The 17,552-nt window shown below is 48.2% G+C and overlaps 1 protein-coding gene across 5 annotated transcripts in view; it reads right to left on the bottom strand.

Moving 5' to 3' along the window:
- Positions 1 to 4,946: 4,946 nt before the first annotated feature.
- LOC122370704 (probable ATP-dependent RNA helicase DDX46) overlaps positions 4,947 to 17,552 on the bottom strand; it is a 31,226-nt gene continuing 18,620 nt past the window's right edge. For 2 of the 5 annotated variants that reach the window (XM_043346544.1, XM_043346543.1), the window contains exons 10-23: positions 16,994 to 17,153; positions 16,262 to 16,378; positions 15,230 to 15,337; positions 14,266 to 14,441; positions 13,811 to 13,975; positions 13,079 to 13,184; positions 12,725 to 12,846; positions 12,152 to 12,267; positions 10,739 to 10,889; positions 10,077 to 10,188; positions 8,694 to 8,909; positions 7,044 to 7,423; positions 6,285 to 6,458; positions 4,947 to 5,603 (exon numbers count right to left, since the gene is read on the bottom strand). In XM_043346544.1, coding sequence (XP_043202479.1) covers positions 5,364 to 5,603; positions 6,285 to 6,458; positions 7,044 to 7,423; positions 8,694 to 8,909; positions 10,077 to 10,188; positions 10,739 to 10,889; positions 12,152 to 12,267; positions 12,725 to 12,846; positions 13,079 to 13,184; positions 13,811 to 13,975; positions 14,266 to 14,441; positions 15,230 to 15,337; positions 16,262 to 16,378; positions 16,994 to 17,153 — 2,343 coding nt within the window. In that variant the 3' untranslated portion in view covers positions 4,947 to 5,363. Of the gene's footprint in view, positions 5,604 to 6,284; positions 6,459 to 7,043; positions 7,496 to 8,693; positions 8,910 to 10,076; positions 10,189 to 10,738; positions 10,890 to 12,151; positions 12,268 to 12,724; positions 12,847 to 13,078; positions 13,185 to 13,810; positions 13,976 to 14,265; positions 14,442 to 15,229; positions 15,338 to 16,261; positions 16,379 to 16,993; positions 17,154 to 17,552 lie in introns of all 5 variants that reach the window. The other 3 variants (XM_043346546.1, XM_043346545.1, XM_043346542.1) reach the window with 2 other exon arrangements.

The following is a 17,552-nucleotide window of genomic DNA, read 5'->3' as shown; positions in this document are numbered from 1 at the left end:
GCTTTTCTGATTTGTCACTGTCTAGCCGAAAACGAAAGAAAGGCTTATGTAGACATTAAAGTTTCAAAAGAATAAAATCCTAGCACGAACGCCCTAACTCAAATCCTAATAAAATAACCTCATTGAGTTCCGCTGTGGCAAGCTGCTCTGCTGTCTAGGCCGTTCAAGGGCCTAGCGCATACTGTGGAACTCTAAATCCAGACACTTCAAGCGCTAGAACCAGCACTGGACCGGTCCTGTTTCTCTAACGCCACGCCTGCCCTGGGCCGGTCGCACTCGTGGTCGAGCGTCTCTACCGGCAGAGGCCAGAGCCACTCCTCGACGGCCTCTTCAAGGTCATTTGTACACCCGGGCCCCTGACCGCCGCTGGGGGCTCCGGCTGTATAATGGGGCTGGTTCGAACGCGGTGACGGGTAGCAACAAGAGTATCGGGCATGGCATCTGCTGAGGGGGACGGGGTAGTCTGGTGTATGCAACTGAGGGGGGTGGGGGTGCGACAGTCGACCTTCTACGGAGACGGGGGGGTAGCCGAGGGGGAGGGTCTACATGACAGCGGATGGGGGGGGGTTGGCGGCCAGGGGGCTGCACGATAGAGGGGGGTCACGGCGCCTGGGGGGTTGCACGTTCGAAGGCGAGGGGCACTGCACGACATGTGACGGCAGTCGACGAGGGGGGGGGGGCTGCAAGGCATGAAATAGATACGGTTTCCTGACATGTGGTTTGTACAGTCGATTTCAAATCTGTGCCAGCAGGCATGGTGTCCTGGCGTGGGGTAGCCCCTGGACATATATTGATATGGCTCCAGTGGCTGGTAGGAGTCGCTGTGAGTTCGTTACGACTGCTCGCTTACAGCACGAAAGACGGTTCCAAAAGCAGTGCGGAGTACCTAAATGCGACGTGAATGGAAAGTGGCTACGGTGTCCGAACTCAAAAACCATAAGCGTTATTGCGAGGCAAGCCATAGCCACTAGCCAGGGTTAGACCAAGCTAAATACACCACCTGCCAGGGCCAGGAGCCAACTGTTATGCTTCAGCTTCAACAGAACGGCATACATACATCAATACGTCATGGAAAAATACGGTGCCCGTGTCCTTATAATCCGTCGAGCGAGCTCTAGTCTGTCTGTCTTCAACCCTCGCTCACATCTGCACGCTAACTAACGAATCCTCCCTTGCCGTCGAAGGGCTCCTCACTCCCCCCTCCTACCGCCCCCCCCCCCGCCTGTCACCGCCGTGCCCGTGGGGTATCTGGAAAACCTCAACCACGAGTCCACCAGACGGTTCATATTCAAATCCCGAGCGTCTTCAAATGCTGACAGCTGTACTGTACCGCTACAAGTTTACACTTTACAGTATGGGAGAACTGTGCCGAATCGTGTACGACCGTTTGTTAGAAGATGACTTACGAAAGGAACTGAGTACGTTTTAGAACGGTCGTTATGTAAAAGGGCGACGATAAAATAAGAACGATGTACGTTTCGGATTCAAATTACGTAATGTGTTAGTGCATTTATCTGGTGAGTAGTGAGTTTTGATTTTGGAACGTTAAATCTTCTTGAATTACCTACATTATCAAGCTGAATTACATTTTACATGTGTCCTGCCGCTCACTCAAATGTGTCACTCATCCCGATCCTAGTTTCATTTCTGGGCATTCAGTCATCCAACAGACATGTCCAACAAGCAACATAAAAAAATACACACCTTATGAGCAGTGAAGGTCCCTGTATTTAGACAAATGTTTGTCTCCAAGAGACCACGCACGTGCCGAAAACACACAAACACACATAATGGTCGATGAATGACGTTTCAACACACATTATCGAATGTAATGAGATGCCACTCGTGTTCACTGCAGGCGGTGGATTTCCAGGAACCCAGCTCACTCTCGGTAACCATGTGATAACCAAGGGTTACCGGTGGGTATGAAACCTACGCACAACCGAGACACACTTGCGGAAACCAGCCGAGAAAACACGAAAGCCACGTGTGGTTACTTACGGTTAACCGCGCGAAAACCACGAGAAAACCCACTCACTCCAGCAGGGCAACCACACTCGGGGGCAGACAAGAACCACGCGGTTCGTACAGAACTACGACGGTTACCATACGCCGTAAGAAAGAAGACCACTCAAACCCACATGGCAGCCATGCAGTCGCAAGTGGCACCTAAACAAAGACCGGCACATACGCTAGCACGGTAACCACATGGTTGCTGGTTTCCTACTACACAGCAACCACAGTCACCGGCGATTACGACATGAAAACCAAAAGAAAACCTATTCATTCACTCCGGTTCGGTAACAACAAGGCAGCAAGGGGTCTCTGATGGTTACTAGCGAGGTCATCGGTTCCCTCTCACGGTAACCAGAAGGTAACCACTATGACAACCATAGGAAACCATCAGGCAGCCACGAGGTAAATACATGTCAAACCACGAGGAATACAGACACCAGTGGCTACTGCAGCGCCCAATGAACCAATGGTGACCTCTTCACACTTTGTTACACCCCTTCTTAGACTTACACACACTTGCTTCCACTCATACCAGCTAGTTCTCAACACACATCGCTACAAAATCAAATCATTCTATTTTCACACGCATATCGAACAGCTCTGCGGATCCGAAGGTTGGGACTTTAATTGTGAAAAACCGCCCGCCCGCCGCGAAACGCAAACACCGCAAAACAAACGCCCAAAACGCAAACGCAAATTTCGCAAAAAAACAATCGCCCGCCCGCCCAAAACCGCAGAAAAAACGCAAAAAACGCCGCAAAAAACGCCCTCCGCCGCAAAACGCAAACACCGCAAAAACGCAAACACCGCCGCCACAAAAAACGCTCGCATCGCCCGCCGCCAACGGCGAAACGCCGCAAAAAAAACGGCCACCCGCCGCAAACCGCAACAACGCAAATAACGCCCGGCCGCCGGAAACCACAAAACGCCGCAAAAAACGGACGCCCGCCGCAAACCACAAAAAAAACGCCAAAAAAAAACGGCCGCCCGCCGCAAACCGCAAAACGCCGCAAAAAAAACGGCCGCCCACCGCAAACCGCCGCTAAAACGGCCGCCCGCCGCCAAACGCAAACACCGCAAAACACCCGCATCGCCCGCCCGCCCGCCGCCAAACAAAAAAAAAACGCAAAAAACGCAAACACCGCCGCAAAAAAACGCCCGCAACGCACGCCCGCCCGCCACCAACCGCCGCAAAAAAACGGCCGCCCGCCGCCAAACGCAAACACCGCCAAAAACGCAAAAACGGCCGCCCGCCGTCAAACGCAAACACCGAAAAAAAAACGCAAAAACCGCCGCAAAAAACGCCCGCCTTAGGCAAAACGCAAACATTTACGCAAAATATGGCGCCCTGCGGCAAATGTGGTGCATTCATATCTGCCGTATAAGCAGCCATCCCTTAATTACAGCGCACACTAATCGTCCAGTGTTCGACAAAGTTGCGCACATTCTGCGCTTTGCGGCAAAAATGGCGCTTTGAGACAAACGTGGCGCACTGCAACAAACATGGCGCATTCGTTCATGTCGCTTAACAATTCATCCACCCACCAAATTCTAGCCCAATCGGACTTAAACTGAAAAAGTTATGTACATTTGAATATTTCACTATAAAATATCTCCGCAACGGAGGTGCCCAGATTTGCACGTGTGCCAAGTGACCACCGGTGGTGCAAGCAGGACTTGTCCCCTCACTGGTTGCACCATTTCAGTGTTCCTGGCTTGTGCTGTTTTCGTGCTATAAGGCCACAAATCGGCAAAAACACGATAATCTGGGAGGTACGCGACTCAAACACGTGGCCACGTGACACGTGCCGGACCTTTGATAGCTTCACCGTTCACGCCACGTGATGACCCATCGACGTGGCCATCAGCATATAAAAGATGACCCCGGCCGGTGTCACCATCCCTGAACAGTGGACGGCTAAACTCGAAAAACGGGAAAATTTAGTGAAATTTCACCTTTCGAATATATAATTTCCCCAGAATTTTGAATTTTTCATTTTACACAAAATCCGAGATAGCAGTTTTTTAGCCCCCTTCATTCTGTGTCTATACCCGTTTTCAGATCGACCCTATCATAAAAACTGACGGTCTGACGGCTATTTCCCCCATTCCTTGCATTTCACAATGCTAGTATATTTAAGCACCAAAATTGACCCCGTGCCACGGCACGTGCAATAGCACGTGCGCCACGTGACCACTAGTGCGACAAGCTGGACTCATCTGCTCACCGGCTGCGTTGATTTGGTGTCGCTAGGTGGAGTGGTTTCCACGCCATAGGACCCCCAGTTGGCCAATGTCGGATTTTCCCGGAGGTTACCCCATCAAACACGTTTGCACGTGGCACGTGCTTTTCAATCGCCCCATATCTGACCCATACCACGTGGTAGCCGACACCCCGGGGCACAACATATTGGAAAATTTTCAAAATCTAACGTGGAAATATTTGGCAAAATCGATTTGAAAATAATTTTTCGAAATCGCCATAGGCTCAACATGGGGTAACTGTCCGTCACGATTACCCGAAACTGTACCCTATGATTTTTAAATAATTACCCCCATAAGGTGAGGTGCCAGCCCAAGAACTGACCCTAAAAAAGTGGACAAATATTACTGAACAGATTTTGCGCAAATCGCATTTTTAATTTTTCCCCATGTTAACCCTATGGGAAAATGCACGTGCCGATTACCCCAAAACGGGCCCATTATATTTTATGCAACTTTGACACAAGGTAGCTCCCCCACACGGGACCAAACGCTGAAAATGGCAAAAAATTCTACCGTGCCGTTTTTCTCGGAATCAAAATGACCAAAATCGCGGCAGAAACGCTAAACACCCCCCTAGAGAGGTAGCTCAGGTTGGGATTTTCAATAGAAAATCACAATTCTAAAGAATAGTGATTGTCTAATTGAAAAGTCCCAACCTTCGGATACAACGAAGCATCAAACTCATTTTACCACAGGAGTCTACTAAAACATTCATCTCTCCTATCCTAAAAAGCAAACGCCAAGCAGCCATCACTCTCTTGCCAAACTTTCGAACTAAAGATATGGTTCATCTACCTCTCCTAGCCTCTGAAGAGAAGCCCGTGTCTTCCTTTCTCCACGCGCGAGCACTAGAGCAATGGAGCGCTAGTCTCTGCTAGCCTCTCAGCCGCAAGCTAAACACAATCCTCCCTCACGCACACATTGGACAAAAGAAGCTTCGTTCTCCCCAAATTCTCTCAAACACAAACTAAGACACCCTCCACTTCCTTACTAGACAAGAACCAATGTAGCACGAATCTTTCTCCCATCCTCTCTCTCACTCACTAACCCCTCTCGCTCTCCCTAGCATACCCCTCTCTCCCCTACAACACCTTATACCGACCCCTATTACCCACCGCGTGCTGTGTTTGCGCCCTCACCAGCTCTTCCTTGATCAACCGTGTGATCTCGGCTTTAGCCTTGCTAACGGCCAGTTCAGAAGCGGACTCAATGGCAAGAAAGAGTTTCCGCTCGCCCTCGGGTACTTTTGTACCAGGGGCGTAGTATGTGCCGCGGACTGTGATACCGGCTTCGGAGTACTCGGAGATTTGAGCGAGCGCCTCCTGAAGGGGTGAGAAGAAGGGAGGTCAGAGGGGGGTAGAAAAGGGTTAACGAGGGTGTAATGGGTCGGAAGAGGTTACATATATTACTAAGCAACATTTAAAGACAGGGTTTTGGGACGATTTTGGGTTCCTTGTACGATTTGGAAACAATTACATAGGCACAGAGACAGAAAAAGTACGAGACAAAAAGCAGGATCAATGAGGAATTATAGAGGGGTAGATAGCGACATAAACCGGGAACGGCAGTGAAGGGACGGAATGAGATCAGAAGGGTTACGATGGGGTCACAAAGGGTTATGCTGTATCCACACATAATGGTTATATTGCATCACAAAGGGTTATATTGGATCCACAGAGAATAATCAAAACGAAGACGAAACCCGGCGTCACATTGGTCAGAGCCTTACGTGGTCTTACCAATATTGTCGGTAACCCACGCGTACAATGCATTGTATTGTACGCGTATTGTATTGTATTGCATTGTATTGTAAGGGAAACTGATCTCGAATTGAGCCTAGCAAAGTTCTGACAGGGTGAGATCAACAACAACGCACTCCAACTCAAGGTTATTGTCCAAAACTGCCGCACAAAGGTAAAACCGATTAGGTTTGGGTCACCTCTGACCTGAGGTAGACCTCTGACCCGACGTAACCGTTTCAGCCTTTACACGACAGAACATACCTTGCTGGTGACTTTCCATCTCGTATGTTGCGGGAAATCGTTGATTTCCAGCTCCTCCTCGTACTTTGTGAAGACGGGCTCCTCTGGTTCGGGTTCCTCTTCCGTCTTTTCCTCGGGGATGTAGTTGAGACGGGTGTTGAGCTTGGCAGCGAGTTGTTCGGCTACCATACGAGCCTGCCGAAGAACGAGGTGATGAGGGTGATGAAAATGATGAATGAGCTCGCAGGAGGTGACATCAGATGATTTACAAACCACAAGAGTACGCAGTTCCACTTATTACGATTATGCGTTGGTAGAAATCGGAAACTTCCGGAAATTTTATGCAAGGTTAAGTTTGATTAGCTGCTAATGGCCAATGGGATCCAATATTTCTTCTATGAAGTAGCTAGTGCAATATTAGTGTTAGGTAAAAAAGTGAAATATGGCTAAAGTGAAACATATTTAGAGGTCCTCTCATATCCCTTTATAACTTGATTATAATCATTCCTTTATAATTTTCTTTCACTTCACGTTGGTACAAGCTGCGTATTCCTCAATCCCTCTCTCCCTCCCTCTCTCTCTCTCTCTCTCTCTCTCTCTCTCTCTCTCTCTCTCTCTCTCTCTCTCTCTCTCTCTCTCTCTCTCTCTCTCTCTCCCATCCTCCCCTCCCTCTCTCCACCTCTCTCTCTCTCTCTCTCTCTCTCTCTCTCTCTCTCTCTCTCTCTCTCTCTCTCTCTCTCTCTCTCTCTCCCCCTCTCTCCCTCCCCCTCCCCGCCTCACCGTCAACACTGGCGTCTGTCCCGGTCTTCCCAGCAGTCCGTCTCCTCCCGGTCTCACCACCCCCGCTCCTCCTCCTACTCCACTTGCCACAGACACCGCTATAGCCGCAGCATTACTCGACAACTGCTTCTGGGCGTTAATCTTCAGCGCTAGTTTCCTCGCCAGCTCAAGCTTATCACTTCCACTCGCTCCAGCGAATGGTGAAGTCGACATCAATCCAGGAATTCCCGATGGCGTCGCCCCTCCGGCCGCCAGCGGGGGTGGTACGCTGAATGGCGGTGCTCCGGGCGGCGCTACTCCAGGCGGGGGTCCCAGGAGTCCAGGCATGGCTGGCGCCATTCCAGGAGCCAGAGGCACGTTCATGGCTGCTCCCATCGCTGCTGCGGAGGAAAGAGAGTCGCAGATTCGGACCAGATTAGCGAACGCCGGCCCGCCCATTCGCGCCAGCACTTCTGCAAGGAGGGGGGGGGGGGGACAGAGGACAATATTAGAGCAGAGAATAGTCCTGCCGTGCAAAAGGCAAAAATTACTATGTGAGGTCAGAGTCTGACATTACATAGCAGTCTTTGCCTTTGCCCAGTAGAATGGGAATGAGGTCGGGTAGAGGGAGTGGGGTGGAGAGAGGGTTCCTATCAGTGCCAGCACATCTGCAAGGAGGAGGAGAAACAAAGGACAATATTAGAGCAGATAAGTTCCTAAATATTACCACCCTATTTACCCTATATCACCCTATTTATTACAGATTTAGGACAACATATTTGGGATTATGGGCTAGACATCTATCGCGGCTAAGAAAATCTCGACTAAGCTGGTATGACATGGTCAGAAATTTATGATCACTGGGAAAGGACATAACAAAGTTACCCCCAGGACCAGGATGTACACAGGAACAGAGGCACCGCCTGAAAACGGGTAGGAAAAAGACTGAATGATGCAGTGGTTGGCGCTTGATGGGAAACAGCATGACGAAATGAAAACGATTACGAAGTACACACGAAATGGTGACAATTACTTCCATAAATAAATCAAACAAAAGAATAGAGAGCAAACCATATTCAGAAACGACAACAGAAACTAGAGAAGATGGGCACCGAATAATTACAAAATATCTATATTACTATTTGGAAACTACAATGAATATGTCATTTCTAGATTTGGAGTACCTCCTCGTCAAAAGACATAAAACATCATTTGACAAAACCACAGGCCACACTCACTTTGACTTATAAACCACGTAGGTTATAATATATCCCCCAAACACACCCCCAGGCCCCAAACCCCACGTCAGTATGCTAGGGTTGAAAAGTGGGTGCAAACTGACACCCAGTTGCCATGAATATTCCTCTCTTCGTATTCAATGGGGGAGGGGGGGGGGGGGGTATTTTCCCACTATGTTTCACAAACTTCAAAACAAGTCATTTTTCAATCATATGGCTGTGTGAGTGATTAACATTGATATCATCAGAGTGCAAGCCACAAAAACCCCTTAGCTCACTTTCAGCTACGGTGGTTGCGATTTCAATTTTTTCTCGCGAAGAGGCCTTTCTCGATATTAATTTTCCACTCTTATAGGCAATTTTTGGAAATAATTTTTCACTCGACACCCTGGGACCGAAAGTAATTCCAGGATAATGCCCCACGTCCACCTACCTGGGCTGGGCTGCGTCGGTACGGGCCCCAGCAGGCCGGCGCCGGCCGCCGCCGCCGCCGCTGCAGCTGAAGTCGGTGTGGAAGCCGCCGTGGAAGACACTGGCGTCAGCAGCGGGGGCTTGTTGACCTCCTTGACGGAGCGTTTTGGAGCCAGCATCGACTCGATCTTGGAGTCCATGTCGTCGTTCAGATCGTCGTCGTCCGAGTCTTGGAGACCTGGGGTACGGGAAAGGTCGATATTATTACCAGTATAACGCCTTTTGGGGCGACTAACGGAGCGAGCGAGAGGGTGGGCCTTGCACGTGCGATATTGCGAGGGGGTACCTCTAACTGACTTGTGCACGGCACCCTACTAACTGGTCTCTAGCGATGTGCCAAATTTGGGCACAATCGGCCTAGCCGTTCTCGAGATCTGGAAGCGGCACCCTGCACGTGCGCACGTGCAAAATGGGTCACGACTGACTTGTGCACGGCACCCTACTAACCGGTCCCTAACTGTGTACCGAATTTGAGCGCAATCGGTCAAGCCGTTCTCGAGATCTAGAATCGACCCCTGCACGTGCGCACGTGCAGCAGCACCCCAACTCTGGCACATGGATATGCAGTGCCTAGTGGGTGCCTACCTAAATGCCAACTTTCAGCGCAATCGGCCAAGCAGTTACCGAGATATTGCAACAATTACAAAACTGACACCTCTTCGTTTTGCACGTGGCACGTGCATAAGGGGTCACCCACATGCATCGGGAATAGTCCAATACTTGGTAGAAGGAATGAAGCTACCCTACAAAAATTACCGCATGTAAATCGGTCAAGTGGTTGCTGAGGTATAAGCCTCGCAAAGGCGTCCGCACGGCCGGCCGGCCGGCCGGTCGGCCGCTCATACTCAGAAATTTCTAAGGAAAGACTAGTTACGCTCGCTTCGCTCGCTCCGTAATCACGAGTCAGGAATACAGCCCACACGCAAAAACGGACATTTTATATGTGATCTAGTGGCGACTTATGTTTCCAGACTTACGTGTCTATCTGACCTATCCAAGAAATTAATAACCCATAGATGTAGGACGTGCTGGAAAGTGGAAAGCCAGATATAAGGGAAGACGTTGTATTATTGCACAAGCTACAGATAAGTGCAAAGCGTCGTGTAAAGGGTAGCAATCAGGCAAACTCGTCTAGCGTATGTAGGCTCAGCTGCTACCCCGCGGCATATCTATCTCCCTCCCTCCCCGGCCGGGCCTCTCCCCCCCTCTCTCTCTCCCCTCTCTCTCTCTCTCTCTCCCCTCTCTCTCTCTCTCTCCCCCTCTCTCTCCCCCCCCTCTCTCTCTCTCTCTCTCTCTCTCTCTCCCTCCCCCTCCCTCCCTCTCTCCCTCTCTCCCCAACTCTCACCCAGTGCCGCCTTTTCGAACCGTTTTCGGTCCGTAGTCGTCTGTGCCTCGTTCTCGTCGAACTTGAAGCCGCGGCCGCCAAAACCGCCACCCGTGCGGACCTTTTTCCCTTCCTGCGGCATGGAGAGCGTTGATATTGCATCATGAATAGCACTATTTCACTGACGTTACCTACATCAGCATTGCATGACAAAGGCTTAGTATCAGATTCAATTAGAATAGCAACAAGAAAACAATGGAAGTCTCAACTAAATTTCTAGCGACAAAAAAAAAAGAGCAGCAATGTGCTCAGAAATGGCCGGTTTTGAAGAAAGGACGATTTAAAAACCCTCTGCAGGAAAGCAAGGTAAAAACGCATCTATAGCTTGACGTATTTCAAATATGAATGAATTACTTTTTTTAGTAAGCTTTTAGATAAGGTATCGATTTACTGAACAACTTTATTACATTTTTTTATTTGTAACTTTATTTCAAACTAACATTTTCAAAAATGGTAACTGTTCTCGTAGCACGGAAGCGATTGTGGCGCACCATGCGCTATTGTTGTCCTGAGGCCCCCTTCGGATGTCATCAAAAGCGGAGTGACATGGGTCTGCAGTGTCGAAATTCATCCACATCATTGACCCCCCCCCCCCACCAATCCCCCCTCTCCCCAGTCCTTACCGCCGATTGCTGTTGCCGGTATTGTTCCCAGAGCTGTTTGAGATCAGTCGGTACGTTGGACTCTGAGAGCTCCAGGGCTTTGATGATGTCCCCAGCTTGTCGAGCGTTGTCTTCGGTTAGGAAGGTGTAGGCACGACCTTTGTTTCCAGCTCTGAGGGGGAGGGGGTGTCAGTAACTGGGATAGAACTAGGACGGTAGATAGCAAATATTATGAACACTGTAATGACGACGCTAGGCATTTTTGTTATAGTCTGTTCCACATCAAGCTTGCGGTCTTCTTGGGCAGATTTTTGGGCAAACTTCTTAGGCAGATCGCTCCTTCGCTCAAAAATTTGCGTATTTGAATGTAAGAGCAGTATATACAGAAATCACGCACTGCTTTCAGCAGGGCACTTCGGCCGCAAGCTTGAAACGGAACTGAGTATAGTCCGCGTTTTGTTTAGACTTGCGGTGGAACATAACACAATAGTACATGTTCATATATTGGCACAACATAGGCCTCCGCATACGGAGTTGACTGGTAGATAGATAACAAATATGAACATAACGATCCATTAAAATCGTGGACAGTAGAGAGCGTCAGTAAACTTGGAACTGTGAATGAGACTAACAATTTTATCAAAAACATAATACAAATAAAAAATCAGGGGCGTGCACACATCACAACACTTACATGATGCCCCTCAGCACCTACATCAGGATCCACTATTCACGGCAGTGACTGTACTTACATAATTTCCTTACCGGCCAAATATGCGCTCTAAGTAGGTATGCATCAAGATAGTGCCCCTTACCGGTACCACATATTCAGCTAATCCAATACCAGCCCTTTCCTTACCTAAACAACTTATGCACATGCCTACCCTATGTTGAGGAAGCCATTGTGGCAATTACCTGCCCATTCGTCCACACCGATGTACGGCTCTCGCGAGACTAAGCGGTAGGTTTTGCACCTTTACATTTCCGGTTATATCTCAGAAACTAATCGATCTACGATGAAGCCATTTTACACGATCATGGCCGGCTTGTGAACCAACAAGTCGATCGCATCTTCAACACTGAAAAGCTTAAGACGACGAAGATATAGCCTGTAGTACACTAAATTTTATAGGTGCAAAGCTTACCGCTTAAACCCGCGAGACCTGTACGACGTACGTAAACGTCCTCGGTAGTGGTTAGGACAGTCGTAATCCACCACTAGGGTCAGGTGTATCAATATGTATCCAATGTCAGCGTCCTTTACCTGCCCGTGCGACCAGACCGATGAACGTAGTCCTCGTAGTGGTTGGGACAGTCGTAGGTTCAGAGTTAGGTACTACGTAGGTATATTTTGTACCCCACTACGCATACATCCACTACCCCGTATCCCTTACCTACATAAGACAGTGCCGAGGAAACCAATGTGAGAATTACCTGCCGGTGCGACCACACCGATGTACGTAATCCTCATAGTGATTAGGACAGTCGTAATTCACCACCAAAGTCAGGTGTTTGACGTCCAGACCTCGCGCCGCTACCGAGGTGGCGATCTGGGGGAGGACGAACATGAAACATGGTCAGGTTTAAATGTTTTTGATGTTGATGGGACTGTCGGAGGTTTCAGAAGGCTAGGGTTAAATTTTTCATCAGGGCCAAGCGAGTTAAGGATCATTTGGTTAGAATAAAAATATCGTATAACATTTTATTACATTTGCAATTGACCTTGGGCGCAATATTACATACCAAATCAAGAGTACGCAATTGTAGGACGAACTTCTGCTTAACGGGGAAACAGGGATACGTGGCTAACCATCTTAGCCAAAGGATCATTCCGCTAGCATACTGTGCCCTAGTTTCAAAGTCAGCCTCACTCTAACCGTCTTGCAATTCGTAGTTCATCATTAAACCAAAATCACCCTTAATTCCAACAGACAACCAGGTCAACTAAAGAAGCCAAAGCAACACTGATCATCATATCGATCTTAAACAAAATATATCTATCCTTACCAGCAGGTTGATCTTGCCCGACTTGAAGTCATTGATCGTCGAGTCTCGATCAAATTGATCGATACCTCCGTGTAGCGCCATACAGGGGTACATCGCCTTCATGAGGTCCTTGAGAAGGTCATCTGAGGAAAATTATAGACGTGGATTACACATTTGCAGGGCTTTCAGTTACACAGTTGTAGAGCTCGCATAAGGGGTGAGCACACTCACTCACTCACCCACTCACTCACTCACTCACTCACTCACTCACTCACTCACTCACTCACTCACTCACCCGCTCGCTCGCTCGCTCACTCACTCACTCACTCACTCACTCACTCACTCACTCACTCACTCACTCACTCACTCACTCACCAGCCGATTCCTGTTTGTCCACAAAGATGAGCGTGCTTTCCTGCTGATCCGACTTCCCGAGCAGCTCCAGCAGCTTGAAGAACTTCTGCGACTCGTCCAACAGAATCTGACGGACAGAAGATACAGATAACGGTAAGAATTCAGGTCTAATTGTTAGCTACTTGGGAGTTTTATTTGAGGGGCGGGCATTAAGCGGAGCTACTAAATATGAGCACATTCGTTATTTGCTTCGAGAAGCGGTTCATTTTGACGATGGGGTACTCAGGGGAAATATTATTGCCCCCCCCCCCCGGCGATTGGGACCAAGAATGAGCTCACAAGCCACACTTTAGAAGATAGTTACAAACTTCGGAACGCAAAGCAGAATGTCGGTGGTACTGGTCGTAGCCGACTCTGCAAGGCAGTCTGTGCACATCAACTCACAATACCACTTCACACACCTCAGCCTCCAGCTATTTTCCTGCCCCACCCTGATTTCCCGCCGTTATTTACCGTTACAATTCATCAGGTGGTGCTAAACATCCTAATTAACAATGTCATTCTCGTCAATCTGAGCCCGCCATTACTTCCCGCCACAACTCGCCACGTGTTGCTCGATATCTATGATGTAAACGATACTTTCACCGCTATTATTTTCCACGACAATTCCCGCCAAAACTCACCACGTGCTGCTCGACATCCTTGCAGACAATACTTTTCCCGCTATTATTTCGATTTCCCGCCAAAACTCACCACGTGCTGTTCCACATCTTTGCAGACGATGCTCTTCCCTCCGACCTGCACCTCGACGGGTTTGATGAGAATGCGGCGCGCCAGGGCCTCCATTTGGCGCGGAAATGTGGCGCTAAACAGCACACACTGGCGGTCCGGGCGGACGTTGTCGATGATTCTCATCACCTGTGGGCGAAATGGATGATCATGAGCATCCATTGATCATGAACGTGATCAATATATTTGTCATGATCAATATATTTGTCAATGAGGGATACATCGTGTTTTGATCACTTGATATGTATGGTTCGGAGAAAGTTCTGTGAAAAAGTTGCGACAGAAAATATGCTCTCACAATATAAATGCACATGCACTAACAGCCGTAGCACTTTAAATCCATTCTTTCTTAGCTTTGCCAGACTATACATAGTTAACACCAGCACAGTAAAGCCAGCCCTCCCCCCTCGCTAACTCACCTGTGGCTCAAATCCCATATCAAACATCCTGTCTGCCTCATCGAGCACAATATAGGTGACTCGGACCAGGTTAGTGACTCTGCCAGAGTTGGCGGCCAGCATATCGATCATACGACCCGGCGTACAGACGATGATCTCAGCGCCGCGTTTGAGTTCCGCGATTTGTTCACTGATACCTGTGGATAGAGAGAACAGGGGTTTCATTTATACCGAAGAGATGAAAGGGAGTTCTTATAGATGTCTAGGGAAGAGATGAGAGAGGCCGTTCATGGAGGGAAGAGAGTAGATTGGGAAGCGTTGAAACGTGTGGGAGAAATATAATGGAAAAATGGTGATGTCTGGAGGAAGTGTATAATTGTGTGGGGAAGTGCTGAATATACTAAGGAACATTAACGCTAGGAGTACCATATCGTTGATGCATAAATGGCTGGGCTGCACACTGTCAAATCTAATAGCAGCTTAGCTGAGTCACGTCATTATCGAGAAACACGTAATCTACATACTGTAATAAATAATCCACAACGATTACGAACTCTAAGCATTTCACATCACGGAAAAAAACAAAACTCCGCAACACCATCAACAGCTGGACATGGACATGTCTATCATTAGTTATAATTATCCTAACAATACTCCCAAAAATACTCCACAAAGCCATCAACAGCTGGACATGGTCATTTCTACCATTAGTTATAATTATCCTAACAATACCCCTAAAATACTCCACAAAGCCATCAACAGCTGGACATGGACATTGCTATCATTAGTTATAATTATCTTAACAATACTCCCAAAAATACTCCACAAAGCTAGCAACAGCTGGACATGGACATTGCTACCATTAGTTATAATTATCCTAACAATACCCCTAAAAATACTCCACAAAGCTAGCAACAGCTGGACATGGACATTTCTACCATTAGTTAGAATTATCCCAAACACTCTTATCCCTCCCCACACTTACCGGTTCCTCCATACACGCAGACAGCACGGAGTCCGAGAGGCTTGGCGAACTTCCGACACTCTTTGCCAATCTGGAGGCAGAGCTCCCGGGTAGGGGCCATGATGATTGCTGTAAACATAGAACAAAGAACACACGGGTTAGAAAGTATGATGCTACTTGTGTTAGGAGCTGGCTATGAAGATCCGTAAAAAGGGAGCAAAGAAAACACAGGTTGGAGCATATGATGCTCCTTGTGTTAGAGCTCAATTTGAAGGCCTGTAAACAGGGGATAAAGTACACACAGGTTGGAGCATATGATGCTGCTTGTGTTACGAGATGGCTTTTGAAGACCTGTAAACAGGGAAATAAAGTCACACACGCTAATACTTTGTTACGGGCTCGATTTGAGGACAGAGTTCCCGAGTTAGGGCGATAATGATCGTTAACAACAGAGGAGGAGAACACAATGTTAGAATATGTAAGTGCGTTCGAGTAGCATACGAATTACGAACATATAATGGTTTACGGGAAGTAAAGATAAAAGTCGGCGCAAGAGGTCGCGAAACCAAGCAAAAAGGTCTATGCCAGGATAGTCTACGTCCTATGTCATAGACTACTGTATTGGGTAGTCTACTGATATGGAGTAGTTCTAAGTCATTACCGATGTAATTCGTGATGCTTTCAGAACATCTCATGACACACGGTGATGAATCATGGCTACCAAGCAAAACACGATCCACAGCCACGACAGGAAAGTTGACACAGAACGACTAACGAAAAACATTCACGTAACTCAGTTCACACTCAATATGACTTATGAACAACACACTCACAACCTCGCGACACACATACACCACCCAACACAAAACAGTCCCGGCATTCTCATAAAACTCGCCCCTCCCTCACACTTTAACTCTCTAGCTCATCTATCAAACCATCTGTTCAACAGCATTCTCCAACACTTATGTTGATCAGCTATGCGTATTCTTAACGCTCATAAGCTCATTAGCGCCAATTAACTCACTAATTCAACTCACTAACTCACTGACTCACCTATGGGTCCGTCCGTGTCCTCCAACTCATGCTGATCAGCGATGTGCCTCATCATGGGTAGGACAAAGGCCAGAGTTTTACCCGAGCCCGTCTTGGCCACACCGATCATGTCGCGACCTGGAAATGGAGAGAACCAATCAGAGGGCTGGAATTGTGGGAGACAACCAATCAGGGGGCTGGGATCGTAGAAGACAGCCAATCCAGCGCTTCAAGACGGTGCAGGCAGCCAATTTATGCGTTTGAAGAGCATGAAGAGCCAATGGACGTCTTACAACAGTGGCAGGCAGCTAACTAACGGTCAAAATGTAAAGGGAGTTTAAAGAATGAACATTGAAAGGCAAACTTTTATAGGTTTACAGTTTTGCTTGTTATATGTAAGAAATGCATCTGCAGTATGCACTGTTTTACTTTTTCCTACAGCACGTATTAAGAATGCCTCCACAGTCCACAACTGCTGTGTGTATTGTGCAAAGACTTCCCACTGAGCTTCAAAGTGTTGATCTGAAATGAAAGCAGCGTTGCACAGTTTCATACACTACCCCGTGCACTGCTATGAATGCAGCGTTCATAGTGTTCTCACCTGATAGAATCACCGGTATGCCCATTGCCCTGAGCCTGAATGGGCGTCGTTTACGGTAGCTTACAGTGTTCTCAGTGTTCTTATTGCTCAGTGTTCAGTGTTCTCAGTACCCTAGGTGTCGTGAGTGTTCTCAGCGTTCAACGCATTCTCACCTGATAGAATGACCGGTATTCCCTGAGCCTGAATGGGCGTTGGTTTCTCATAGTCGTTTTTCTTCAGCACGTCCATAACCTTCTTACTGAGGCCGGCCTGGGACCAGGTCTTGATGGGCTTGGGGACGTCCTTACCCTTCACCTTGATACCCTCCAGCTCCTGAGGGGGGACAGGTCACAGGTCAGAGGTGAGAGGTCAGAGGTCACAGGTCACAGGTCAGAGGTCAGAGGTCGGATGACGAAACTGGCTAGGACGCTAAACTTAGATATGGTGTATTGCGTCCCCATATCCAGGACGTGAATGGTCAAGTCGCAAAAAAAAAAAAACGGATGTCAGACTATTAATTAGAGGCCAGAAGTCATAAGGTAATACGCTGTCATAAGCCCATAACATGGCAAGTCAAAAGTCATATGGCCATAAGCTGCATGCATCAGCTGACATGTTATCTATCAAAGGTCACAGGTTACAGGCCATCAAGTACGGGGCACGCCAGAGCATGAAACATGGGTCAAAGGTCATGGGTCAAATATGGCAGAGAACTGGTCATAAGTCTGGGTC

The sequence above is a fragment of the Amphibalanus amphitrite genome, unplaced genomic scaffold (assembly GCF_019059575.1).
Source record: "Amphibalanus amphitrite isolate SeventyFive unplaced genomic scaffold, NRLGWU_Aamphi_draft 001161F_arrow, whole genome shotgun sequence".
NCBI classification, from domain to species: Eukaryota; Metazoa; Arthropoda; class Thecostraca; order Balanomorpha; family Balanidae; genus Amphibalanus; species Amphibalanus amphitrite.
The sequence above is the reverse complement of the archived record's forward strand: the minus strand, read 5'-3'. Positions and strand labels throughout refer to the sequence as shown.